General features: G+C 37.5%; 2 protein-coding genes across 4 annotated transcripts in view; one reads left to right on the forward strand and one right to left on the reverse strand.

Annotated features, from left to right (window-relative positions):
* The window catches only part of LOC136876180 (uncharacterized), a 153,563-nt gene extending 144,916 nt beyond the window's left edge, over positions 1-8,647 (reverse strand). Inside the window, exon 1 of the mRNA XM_067149905.2 lies at positions 8,508-8,647. The gene's annotated coding sequence lies outside the window, so the exon portion shown is untranslated. The remainder of the gene's footprint in view (positions 1-8,507) is intronic.
* A 4,016-nt stretch (positions 8,648-12,663) lies between these two features.
* zip (myosin heavy chain 10) overlaps positions 12,664-14,309 on the forward strand; it is a 458,974-nt gene continuing 457,328 nt past the window's right edge. For all 3 annotated transcript variants that reach the window (XR_010860546.2, XM_067149903.2, XM_067149904.2), the window contains exon 1: positions 12,664-13,284. Coding sequence is in view for 2 of the 3 variants with exons in the window: in XM_067149903.2 (XP_067006004.1) it covers positions 12,928-13,284 (357 nt within the window). In the remaining variant the exon portion in view is untranslated. The remainder of the gene's footprint in view (positions 13,285-14,309) is intronic.

A 14,309-nucleotide genomic window follows, 5' to 3' on the forward strand; every position in this document is an offset into this window, starting at 1 on the left:
GAGCTGGATAACCACCAACTATTTTTCGGAACTGACGTTCTTTCCCGACCTATGCATTGAAATCACCCATCAGAATTTTGATATGATTGCTTGGCGTCTTTAGCAATTCATTCTCCAATTGATCCCAGAATATTTTCACCTTATCAGGATTTTTTCTGTTGTCTTCGTTTATGGGATCATGTGTATTGAATAATGTGTATCTCTTCTTTGCACATTTCAGTGTGGGTTCGAGCCCCACTGTCGGCAGCACTGAAGGTGGTTTTCCATGGTTTTCCATTTTCACACCAGGCAAATGCCGGGGCTGTACCTTAATTAAGGCCACAGCCGCTTCCTTCCAGTTCCTAGGCCTTTCCTATCCCATCATCGCCATAAGACATATCTGTGTCGGTGCGACGTAAAGCAAATAGCAAAAAAAAAAAAAAAGACAACACATTTCAGTGTTAGAGTGGAGAGTCTATCAGAAGGACGAGAGAAGTCCATTACGGACTCGATAACTCATTTGTTTACACAAAATGCTGTGCCAGGTTGCTGCAGATTTCTTCCAGTTTTCCGTCCAGGTTTACCCTTAATGATTCTGAATCAAACATATTAATATCAGTAAAACATACCTCTTGCACTGCTAGTATTAGGATATTCTGATTTTCCATTTCATCCAAAGTCTATTTTAATTTTCCCATCCGAAGTAGAGTCTGTATGTTGATAGTTCCAAAATAGTGATATTTCTTTGTCCGTAAAATTTGTTTTAGGTTAGTCGTGTTTGTCATTAGTACGTCATCAGTCTGGATACCAGGTGGCTCTGACTCTATCTTGCATGTTGGTACAAGCTCCCCAGAATCCAAAGGCTTGTTTGCGACGTCTGATGCAACGGTGGATTTCCATTGCTGGGTACCACCTGGGGTAGTTTTCCTTGAAGGTGTTTCCATCATGCATAGTGTTACCTCATGATAATGCTTGGTGGAACAGATTACTCTGTCCATGGTTAGAACTACGGTTGTTAGCCGTAGAGCCAGTTCTTCTGCCCTCTCAGCCATTGGGAAATATCCTCTTCCGCCATAGAGACCATTGACTGCAGTCCTTTTTGCCTCAGTTGATCTGCAGGTGTTTATTTGGCTAAGCCTTATTCACACCTGTCCTGAATATCTACAGGAACATTCCCTATCAGCCATATGGGACACGCCGTGTCGGGGTTGAGGCCCCCCTCCCCAGTGTCTTCCGTTAAGTTATGCCAAACACCTACTCAGTTCAGTGCCTGATCCCCATGGAACCTGACCGGGCACGGATCCAGTAAGGATCCATTATATTATAACAGGAAAATAAAGAAATTAAGAAGGAAGTGCAAATTAGAAAGAATAGAATTAGAAGAATAGAGTTAGGAATGGTTGCAGAAATAAGGAGAGATTGAAGGAGCTCACTAGGAAATTGAATTCAGCAAAAAAACAAAAAAAAATCGAAAAAAAAAAATGAATGGTATGAATGTAAATGGGATGAAAAGTCAAGTTGTAAGTTTCACCAAGAGGAAAATTCCTCTCAGTTTTAATTATTGTGTTGGTGGGGTGATAGTACCTTATGGAGAGCAATGCAAGTATGTAGGTGTTAATATAAGTAATAATCTTCATTGGGGTAATCATATTAACGAGGTAGGTTTTTTTTTTTTTTCTAGTTGCTTTACGTCGCACCGACACAGATAGGTCTTATGGCGACGATGGGACAGGGAAGGGCCAGGAGTGGGAAGGAAGCGGCCGTGGCCTTAATTAAGGTACAGCCCCAGCATTTGCCTGGTGTGAAAATGGGAAACCACGGAAAACCATTTTCAGGGCTGCCGACAGTGGGGTTCGAACCTACTATCTCCCGAATACTGGATACTGGCCGCACTTAAGCGACTGCAGCTATCGAGCTCGGTAACGAGGTAGTTAAGACAGGTTACAGATCTCTTCACATGGTTATGAGAGTATTTAGGGGTTGTTGTAAAGATGTAAAGAAGAGGGCGTATAAGTCTCTGGTAAGACCGCAGTTAGAGTATGGCTTCAGTGTATGGGACCCTCACCAGAACTACTTGATATGAGAACTAGAAAAAATTCAAAGGAAAGCAACACGATTTGTTCTAGGTGATTTCCAACAAAGGAGTAGTGTTACTAAAATGTTGCAAACTTTGGGCAGGGAAGACTTGGGAGTAAGGAGACGAGATTCTCGACTATGTGGTACGTTATAGATGTTGATTCCCATAGGGAATCAGAAATATTTGTTCTGAATGAGTAAATTTATAATACCAATATAAATGGTCTGTACCAACTGATGAGCCCAGCCTAGCACATGGGGGCGAAACGCTGGCAACTAGGAATGAGTTAGCTGGAAAATTTATAATGTCCAATAACGGACCATTTATATTGGTATTATGTGATATGTTTTGAGCTGTCAGTGGGGAGTTGGCATGGAATGACATAAGTAAAAGAATAAGCTTGAGTGGAGCTTTTAAAAGCAGGAAAGATCATAATAAATGAAGATAACGGTGGAATTCAAGATGACAGACTGGGGCAAATATTCATTTATTAGACAAGGAGTAAAAGACTAGAATAAATTATCATGGGAAATGTTTGATAAATTTCCAAGTTCATTGAAAATATTTTAGAAAAGGCTAGGTAAAAAATTATAAATAAATGTAAATATGAGGTAAACAATTGATAGAGAATCTGCCACCTGCGCGACCACTCTAAATGCAGATCAATGATGACTGATTGATTCAAGAGCATAACACCTACTGCAACATCCTCATAATTTCAGCTGACATCGCCAGCCCACTTCCAAGAGTACATAAATTCAATTTTCCTGTCACGTACCATCATTCTACTCAGAAGACACCAGCCATTTTTTCCTGGGAAATCATCAGTAAACATTAAATGTTCAACATGGCCTTTTAATCAAAATACAATTTCACAGATTCATTTCACAGATTCTTTCATTCGTTGTACCTCACACATTTCTGTCTTTGATTTATGCTAAGATGGTCTCATATGGTAATAACTGTTTTTAGAGGAAATACGAGATAATTAAAACTTCTTAACTGATAATCTCATTGTTTTGCCCATGAAAATAACACTCACAATTAACACCTGTGATGAAAGGTACAAATATGCACAAATATGCTGCTTTTATAATCCTCAGAGATGTAGCTTATCAGTAGTTGTACTAAGGCACTAAAAGCTTTATTACACTCGTCACCCAATCTACCAGTTTGAAGAAGTAGAAATTTCTCTCATGCATGCATTGGAAGAACTCAGAACATATTATAACCAAACCCAATCTCAAAAAGACTCAAGTCTGCGCATTTCACCTGCGACACATTCAGGTATCCTGGAAACTTGAAGTATGTTGGAAAGGAAAGCTACTGAATTATTGTTTCACTACCAAATATCTAAGAGTCACCCTGGATCGCACACTGACTTATAAGAAACACTGCTAAAACATCAGGTAATAGGTATCCACAGGAAACAACATACTTTTCAAGTTGAAAGGCACTACTTTGTAAACTCAGCCCCAAACTCTTACAACATCAGCTTCAGCCCTGTGTACTCTGCAGGTGAATATGACAGCCCAGTGTAACAATAAATCAGCCCATACACAGCAGGTTGACACTGTACTCAACCAAAGCTACTGGATGCCTGAAGTCTACTCCTGTTGAGAAAATCCACTGCTTAGCTGGTATTGCTTCTGGGGAGATATGCAGTGAGACAACAGCGAACAAGGACACATCCCACTCTGAAGAGTCTAGTGTCAGACCTAAGACGAAACGCTGGTTAATAGAGCAAACGCCGGAAAAGCCATCCATCTAATTTTTGATCTGAAAGATTTAAGGCATCCACATCACAAACACACCCACTATTTGGACATTCTTTGCCCACCTTCACCTTAAATCTAGGAATAGCTTCCTTCAGACAATAGTCGGTCTCGACATGAATGTGAATACCGCTAGAACGAGAATGTAGAAGAAAAGAACTGGTCATCTCTCTAACTGAATGACTCCAAAAGAAAACCTCCCTCCTGGCCACAAGGAGGACTGGGCTACATGAAAGGTGCTTAACAGACAACTTACTGGAGTAAGCAGAGCCAAGCTGAACCTGCAGATTTTGAGTGATTGTTCCCTCTTCGATTGTGAGGAACTACAGACAGCTCAACATTTTCACCAGTGTCCATTGTGTGCAACATCATACACAATGGAAGATTTAATACTTCCCAACCCAAATGCTATTGCCATTGCCAGCTATTGGATACAGATCATTTAATTAGGATAAGGGCTACATGGCAATCAGACGTTTGTGAATGGTTCCAATGATTTGTTTCGGTGTCCTTAATTTATAATGTTAGGTTTAGTACTGTATAGTTTGAATAGTGTATTTTTATTAATAATTCACTGTACTGTGTCTTAAGTTATGTAATTTACTTCTTACTGTACATCATCTGTATTGTATTTAACTGGTGCCTCTGACACAGAGAAAGAAAGAAAGAAAGAAAGAAAGAAAGAAAGAAAGAAAGAAAGAAAGAAAGTAGTTGGGTACTGTGTACAAGGATTATTTAGAAGTAAAGTGAGTACATTAGAGAAATGTATACTCCTGAAGAAAAGTTTGATATACTGATTTTAAGATAAGATATCCTGAATTCAACCAACTTTTACTCCTGTATCCACTGAGTTAATTTAAAGATTAAATGACAGTAATTTTTTGTTTACCCTGTAAAATTAGCTGTAGGCCTTGATAGCCAAAAGAACATCAGTGCTACTATTCTAAATTTCTGTTATGCTATAAACCAATTTTTATTTGACAACAGAGCCAATAGGTGACATCCTTAGTATTCTTGGTTGGTAGTTTTAGAAACCGTCTCTTTACAGTCTACATTCTCGTATGTAGATTAGACATTCCATGGCAAAGTACTCAGCTCATACAATTCAAAACTTGTATTCAAAGCTAGGTGGATTCCAACATTTCATAATATCATCTCATCTCTTATTCGCGTAAAGCAGTGTAATATATCATAATTGTATAACAGGAAAACATGTTCAGCAGTATTGATTAATTAATCTTAAAAAAGAATATTTTCACAGCCAGTCAATGTTATTTAATACATTTTTATTTTATTTTATTTTATTTTATTTTATTTTATTTTATTTTATTTTATTTTATTTTATTTTATTTTATTTTATTTTATTTCAATAGAATTCCCCAGTGAGTAATTCAGTATCAACAATAACTGACTTAGGAAATTTCAGCCTTAATTCACATAACAAATTCCAACCAAGAATACAGGACATTCAACTGATTTAAGGCTCAAATAAATAATGCATTTTTGAGAAAACCACATGAGTAATTTTGTATCAGTGTCAATATATGTAATTTTGGCCTGAGAATCTAAAGAATATGAGATATTATATATTTTGTCAGTTTTCTATTTTTGATTTTAAGTTTAATTTCAATTTTCATTTGATTTAAGAACTTCTAATGAGAATAACTTTTCATTATAAATTTAATTTCACCTTTAACTTGATTTCAAGATTTTAATTAGATGTACACTGTTTTAACTTTTAACTATTTAAAGAATTACATATGGAAGAAGAAGGGTGAGTAGGAGGTAGAGATGCACTCAGATAGACTTCAGTTGAACCACGGTGGTACGTATAAGTTAGGAGGTTAATTTAAAATTTTGTGGCAAGTTTTTACAACTAGATGCCCTTCATGTCAACCTCATCAGAGGAGTTAATGTGATATGAAATGAATGATAGATTTATATTTAGCAGGTATTGTAATAGGAGCTGAATCACAGCTGAGAAGTGACATTATGGATGCAAAAATTTTCACATGCAACTGGAGTGTTTATTGTAGAGATATAATAGGAATGGTAGGATGGGGAGGTATTCATACTGATGAAAGAAGAATTTGTAAGCTACAAAAAAGTTAAGGATGAGAAACATGAAATTCTAGGTGTAAGGCACACCTCTAAAGATAATAGGTAACTTCACGTTTTCGGAGCATACAGACCTGGAAAGTGTGGCGCCGGCACTGATGCAGAATTATTTGATAAGATAATCACCTATGTGGAGAAACAACACAGAAAGGAAAATGATTGTAGTGGGTGATCTCAATTTACCAAATGACAGTAAGTTAATCTGGGAAGGACAGCTGAATCAGAAAGTGATGGAACCAACTAGAGGGAAGAATATTCTGGATGTGGTGCCGGTAAAACAATAGGAGTTGTGTAGAGAAACTAAAGTGATATAAGTGATCATGTAGCTGCTTTTGTCATAGTTAAAAATAAATGCGATAGAAACTAAGGTTGTAAAAATTGGATTATTAGGCAGTACCATATGGTTGATCAGACAGGGATGAAAGAGTATAAAAAGAAGTAATTTTGATCAGTGAAAAATTTATAACTGTTGTAATATTTTTTATACCCATTAGGAAAATGGTTTTAAGAATGTAAACAGCTTATGGGATGGGTTTAAAGCTATTGTTGATGAATGTGAAAATAGTTACGTAGGCCTACCTTAAAAAGTGGTACCGGTAAGGAACGGTAAAGTCCAACTACATTATAATTATTGTTTGCATGAAGGAGTTATAGAAGGAGCCTCCATGGCTCAGGCTGCAGTGTGCCGGCACCTCACCGCTGGGTTCTGTTGTTCAAATCTTGGTCACTCCATGTGAGATTTGTGCTTGACAAAACAGAGGTTGGACAGGTTTTCCTGTTGGTACTCCAGTTTTCCCTATCATCTTCATTCCTGCAACACTCTCCACTATCATTTCATTTCATCTCTCAGTCATTAAATCATTGCCCCCAAAAGTGCCACAGGCTTCGGCAGCCGATATAATCCCTATCCTCACCGCTAGATGGAGCTTTATTCATTCCATTCCTGGCCCAATCAAAGAACAGGAAACACGCTGTGGGTTTCCATCTAATGAAGGAGCTATACCAAATGAATGGAGAGTTGCTTTAGTAGCCCATGTGTAAAACAAAAGGGTGATAAACATCAAATGATAATTACTGGTCAATCAGTTTGACACGTGTTGCATGAGAGCTTTGGAAAAGTGTTCTTTCTGATTATATTGGACATGTTTGCAATATTACTAACTGGTTGATAGAAGGCAGTTTGGGTTTAGGATAAGTTATTCCACTGAAGCTCAACTTGTAAGATTCCAGTAAAATATAGCAGATATTTTAGATTCAGAAGGTAAAGCAGTATTACTAGATCTTTATGTTTTCTTTTATGTGTATAAATGATATGAGTAGAGAACCGGATCGGAGATAAGGCTTTTTGCGGATGATGTTATACTGTCTAATAAATAAGTTACAGGATTGTAAGAGACTGCAAAAAGACCTTGATGATATTATGACACAGACAGCAGACAATAAATGCTATGACGGTAAACAGGGTGAAAAGTTAGATTGTGAGTTTCACCAAGGGATCTCATGCAAATCACTGTAAGTAGGTACCTAGGTGTTAATGTAAGGAAAGATCTTCAATGGATTAATCACATAAATGCGATTGGTAGATAAATTTTATATTACCATAGATCTCTTCATATATGCTTAGTTGTGACATTACAGTAGTAGATGAATAAGGTTGAATGGTGTTTTTACAAGCAAAGAAGATTGCAACTGAAGTTGTTGAAATTCAAGAGTTCAAACTGGGACAAATATTTGTTTATAAAAAGAGTTATGGATTAGAAAATATTACTGTTCGATAAATTTCCAACTTTCTTGAAATAATTTAAGAAAAGACTAGGTAACCACTGATAGGAAATGTGTCACATGGGCGACTGTCCTACATGGGAATCAGTAGTGATTGATTAAATAAGGCAAAATATGTACTGGTAGTCTACAATTAAAAATAAATAATTATTAAGCTATAAGAGCCTCCGTGGCTCAGATGGCAGCGCGTCGGTCTCTCACCGCTGGATACCGTGGTTCAAATCCCGGTGACACCATGTGAGATTTGTGCTGGACAAAGCGGAGGTGGGACAGGTTTTTCTCCGGGTACTCCGGTTTTCCCTGTCATATTTCATTCCAGCAACACTCTCCATTATCATTTCATCGCATTTATCACTCATTAATAAAAATCACCTTGGGAGTGGCGACCCCATTGTAATAACAGCCTAGGTACAGTATGTTTCATTCATTACATCCCTCACCCGGTCAATGACTGGAAAACAGATTGTAGGTTTTCATTTTCAATTATTAAGCTATATTATACTAATAAATAGTACTGATAGACTGTAAGATCATTAACTTCAAGTAGGTTCGTAATTTTATATACCGGTACGAAGTATCTACGAAACTATTTCAGAATAAATCTTTATTTCACATAATTAACCTCCAAACAGTGAATACAATGGTACGCAAACATTTTCAGAAATTCCACAGATAACTGGAAAAAGGTATGTTCAGCGTGATGTACAGTACAGAATATGCAGAATATGAATCCAAGTGAACCTATGGGCGTGGCATGCAACACAGATTCAGAATACCTTGCTTGATACAACGCAGCCCAATTGCGTACGTGTTGAGTGCTAAAAATATTCACTTGTTAGTTGCGTAATGGAAGGATGATACGAGAATGCAAAGAGTTACAATCTTATCTTCATTTTTATAATTAAATAAAACTTCCGATAAGTTATCGCACTTTTGACGAATTATGTTTGTCATCTATTACTGAACCTCGCAGTAGCGCTCAACGTGGGAAATTTGAACATCTAGTAGGTCCATGCGCTTGCCAGAAATATTTTTATTATATCAGGAATGTCCTTTTTCCAAATATTTGAAATTATTAAATAAATTAATGTCATATACATTCATATTTAGGTCATATGCGCATTCATAAAATGCAATGATGTGCAGAAGAATTGCTTACGGGGGAAGGTGAGTGAGTAACCTATAACTTTATTTTATCATTGAATCATAAATATTTCACTTAAATATACCTATAGTCATAAAAACATCCCAGACAACATTAATAACTTATGTTATGGTTAAATACATGTATAATTAAACCCTGATTTCCGAAAGAAAATTGTTTCAAGATTTAATTCATTCATTAACAGATAATATTTATCACCCGAAGAAACTGTATAAAACATATACTTAAATAAAAATAGTATTTATCACTGAAAGAAACAGAACTTGTGCCTACTATAACTCGTGGTAGTTCAACAGATGCAGATATAATTGATAAAATAGACTTTCAAAGCAGTACATGGATTGCACCACTGGCTCTATGTCTCAGGACTTATCACGATTGGAATCCCAAGTGCGTGTGTGAACGGTGCTTAAATTATTGCGAACATTACCATATACTAAAGTGTAAGAAGCGGCAAGCATCTTTGATACGGTTTTATACAGGAGAATAATTTTTATATTCATTTTAATGCACATTGTGCGCCTTAATAAATTATTATTATTAAAGCAGTTTTAATAAAAAAGGTATTCGTGCTGCTTCTAAGAGCAAGAAAAGTTTAAATGTTACTTAATCCTAACTTTATGGACTTAATAATTCATGCGTCGAAAATTTTCCATCAACAGTATGGAGTTCGTGCGTATCTTTAAAGTACCATTCGAAATGTGGTATTACAAACGAATTCTAAAAATGAGATGGGTAGATCGAATCACGAGTGCAGAAATAATAGAATTGGTGAGAGGAGATCGCTTTGGCGAAATTTGACCAGAAGAAGAGGCAAAATGATACGACGCATTTTAAGACACCTAGGACTGTTTCAGTTAGTTTTTGAGGGAAGCGTAGGCGGTAAGAACGGTAGGCTAAGACCAAGGCATGATTTTCATAGTAGTTGCATAGAAATTAAATGGTTAGCAGAGGATAGGGTGGCACGGAGAGCTACGTCACACCAGTCTCTGGACCTATGACTCAGACTGCAACAAGGGTCTGGCCTGGTATTGACCGAGGAGTGTGACGGCTGAAATTCGTTACTCTCAGTACCCTTATCCTAGTTCCACTTCTACACCAACATGCCTGACATTTTGGCATAACTTTCGAACGCCTCCCTCCCTCCCTCCCCCCCCCCCCCCTCTCTCTCTCACCATGTAATTTGAAGTTTATGATTACTGTGTAATTAATGGCTAGAGGTTCAATGAATCATCGCATAAAATTGCCTCACAACACCCAATTCCTAGTTTGGTGTTCTGTAACACGTGAGAGGTTAACAAGTGATGTAATATGAAACTTTAACTTCATGATAGGCCTATGTACAGTATTCAATATTCTTTCCCCTCTATATTATAAAATAAGGAGTTGCTTATTTCATTACTGTGGAAGTTTCACAGAAATTTCAAAATATACTAACATCGGCTATAGGTACTGTAGTCGTGTTTGGTCACATATGGTTAGTATGTGCTTGTGATAAACTCTCTAGGAGAAAGCTTGAAGCTGGTGATTTCAGGCAGCCTTTCGAATAGAGAGTAATATGTATCCATAAATCATTGGTGAACATATCATGTTACCACCATACAAGTTCCCCTTGGATGTGAAACTTTCATCAGTACGAATTATACAACGCAAACCTGCGCATACTTTACCGCAGTTATGTTCGTAAAAATGAAAATGCCCAATGCTTATCGAGAAAAATACAAAATAATTAATGGAAGAATATTTATTGTCAATTTTCATGATCAAATACATATTCTCTATATCTAGCGTATATGGGTACTAAAATGAGTATACTTTCATCATGGCGTTTTCAGCACTAATACTTGAATTTCCTGGTTGAAGGGTACAGGCATGATTAAGAATTAAAGAGAAAATAAATATTCGGATTCCATTTTAACTAACATAAACTATTCTAAGGGCTATGAACAAAGCGGTCGTTAACGGTGTGTATGCCAATATTTTCTGTAATGCCTATTTTTAAGAGAATGGAACGACAATTTCTAGTAATGATATTGCTGTTTGGAAATATTAGCGCAAAGCCTTACTCGGGTGTCTGTGTTAGACTTTCTCAGAAAAATCTACAGCCCGTTTCCAGTCATTCGACCGAGGCAGGAATGGAAGGAATGAAGCCCACATTTAGCGGCGAGAATAGGAATTGTGCCGCTGCCGAAGCCTGTCGCACTCCTCTGGGGCAATGATTAGTGACTGACAGATGAAATGAAATGATGTTGGAGAGTGTTGGTGGAATGAAAGATGACAGGGAAAATCGGAGTACCTGTCCCGCCTCCGTTTTGCCCAGCACAAATCTCACCATGGAGTGACCGGGATTTGAACCACGGAACCTAGCGGTGAGAGGCCGGCGCGCTGCCTCCTGAGCCACGGAGGCTTCTTAGACTTGCTCTATTTACGTAAAAATATAAGTACTATAAACCATTATTATTATTATTCTACGGACTTTTGGTAATCGAAATGAGAAGATAAAGGCTAAGTTAGGAATGAACTCGATTGATGAAGCTGTACGCATAAACCGGTCTCGGTGGTGGGGTCATATGAGGCGAATGGAGGAATTTAGGTTACATAGGAGAATAATGGATTCGGTCATGGAGGGTAAGAGAAGTAGAGGGAAACCAAGACGACGATGGTTAGACTCAGTTTCTAATGATTTAAAGATAAGAGAGATAGAACTAAAAGAGACCACAGAACTAGTTACAAACAGAGGATTGTGGCGACGTTTAGTAAACTCACAAAGGCTCGAGACTGAACGTTGAAAGGCATAACCGTCTATAATGAATATGTTTGTACGAATGTACATTTGTTATAGGTCGGAATATAACTACTGAATCTTATCTTTCGAATCATTTAACGATAAACATACACGGTTATATGAAAAATATGAAGGCTTCTTCTTTCCTTTTTATGGGAACCTCCCTTGTACAGTAGAAAATTTTAATGACACTTCTGTCGAAATCTGAAAGTGAACCCTAAGTACTTCATATTGAACCGGGCGAGTTGGCCGTGCGCGTAGAGGCGCGCGGCTGTGAGCTTGCATCCGGGAGATAGTAGGTTCGAATCCCACTATCGGCAGCCCTGAAGATGGTTTTCCGTGGTTTCCCATTTTCACACCAGGCAAATGCTGGGGCTGTACCTTAATTAAGGCCACGGCCGCTTCCTTCCAACTCCTAGGCCTTTCCTATCCTATCGTCGCTATAAGACCTATCTGTGTCGGTGCGACGTAAAGCCCCTAGCAAAAAAAAAACAAACTTCATATTGACGATAGTTCTTAATTCAAAGGTGACCAAAGAGTTACCGTGTAGTAGGTCATTGCCAATAAAATAAAATAAATATACAGGCTCAAGATATGAGGAGTCTTGTCGTGATGGCCAGAAGCACGATTTCAAGTTTATTACAACACCTCAAATGACAGTATGGTGCACACTGCTCATAGCCGTCTGTGATATGCTAAAGCTACTGCTTGCATCTTTCTGTCGAAGATTAAATCAAATTATAAAGATTATAATCATTACGAGAGATTTATGTAGTACATTAATTTTCTACTTTTTTTGAAACTCGCAAAGTTATTTATTGCATTCCGACTTAACATATGGTTGATTTATAAGTTGCGCCACGTATGGAGTTTGACTTGCACGTCGAATGAATTGACCAATGGCATTCACGACAGCGCTTTCTAAATACGATCTCCCGAGTCGCTAGCGCTTTCTATCGCCAAAGCTTCTGCGGGCGTCGGCCGGCTTAGTCGAGCACTCCCGTACTAGCTGCAACTGTCACTTGGCAGGCAGGTGACTGCAGGCGGTCTTCATGTGGGATTTTTGTTATCTAAAGTTTATTTTTTTGTTGTGTTGAACCCACAAACAGTGTTTTGCTTTAGTGTTTCGACCCCTTGAACTTCTTCATTTAGATCCAGAGATAGTGAAAATACTTTGTTCTGTGTGTTTACTGTCAGTGTGCTGTGCTGTAGAAACACTTCCCCGCATATTATTTGATATTTCAACATGGCGGATGGTGATACGAAATTTGACCGGTCTGATCCGGAATTAAAATACCTTTCTGTTGATAGAAATATGTTCAATGATCCAGCCACGCAAGCTGAATGGACCCAAAAAAGACTGGTTTGGGTACCTCATGAAACTCATGGCTTTGTTGCTGCTGGTATCAAAGGTGAACGTGGTGATGAAGTAGAAGTGGAGATCTCGGACACCGGTAAACGCATATTAGTCGCTAAAGATGATATCCAAAAAATGAATCCACCAAAATTTGACAAGGTTGAAGACATGGCAGAGTTGACTTGCCTCAACGAAGCTTCTGTCCTGCACAATATCAAGGACCGATACTACTCTGGACTCATCTATGTAAGTAAAACCACCTTTAAGATTTTGTAACACATGCTTCTGGAATTCCTTTTACATTACAGTTTATCAGAATGTTAAGTTAACTATTTGTGTGTGTTTTTCAATACTACATTTGTTCAGAATTTTAGTTCAGGATTTTCTTTGTATTTAGGTAGCTGTACATTCCACTTGAGTTAGTCATGTGCTACCAATAGGAAGTGTGACTAAGCAGGGAGGGGAAAATATTTCGTTTTGGGAGTTCATAGTCAATGTAAGATCAAAAGACTTCCTAAGGAGACTGTTCTGTTTGTACCATTGGAAGGGCATGAAATACTTTCTTCCACATTGAGGTGTATTGTGCTGAATTAAAATTAATTATGACTGTTGAATATTGTGGATAACCCTACAGTTTCATTGAAGAAATTTTCAAGATGCAAATATAAATACCCTATTGAATTTTTGAGACTGTTTCCTCTGGGTGATAAAATAAGATTTGGATATAGGCCTATATATCACACTAGGGTTATGTTTATAGCTTTTAAATCCTGGATTTCTGTTGACTGGCTCTTGCAAAGTTCTGTAGTCAGATTATTTTAACATAAGTTAATGGATAAGTAACAAAACATTGCAATCGGTCATAGTTGTTGATGAGAGAAAAAATGTGCTCTTTCTCTTGTATATATTTAGTATTTAATTGAAATGCAATGGTTAGACGACCACCTTCAGGACTTCAAAACTTTCTGAAAGATTGATCGTGCTCTGTGGGTGCCAGTGTAATTGAAAAATCCCATCATTCTAATTCCACATCATTCTTGTTTGCAGATTCCTCTTTTGTGATTTATTGCTTCAATGTCTAGCTGTATGTTTAGTGGTTAATAATGTCAGTGTAGTACGTATATCAAATAATTGCTGAATCGGTAATAGTTACATCAGGCAGTTCATGTACTGGTAGAGAATGAAATGGATGAATTTGACAGATTGACTCTTATGTGGTCTTAACAATTAATTGGATCTGGAGAACAAATGAGCAATTTGAAATGTGCAGT

Source organism: Anabrus simplex, chromosome 6 (assembly GCF_040414725.1).
Source record: "Anabrus simplex isolate iqAnaSimp1 chromosome 6, ASM4041472v1, whole genome shotgun sequence".
Taxonomy (NCBI): Eukaryota; Metazoa; Arthropoda; class Insecta; order Orthoptera; family Tettigoniidae; genus Anabrus; species Anabrus simplex.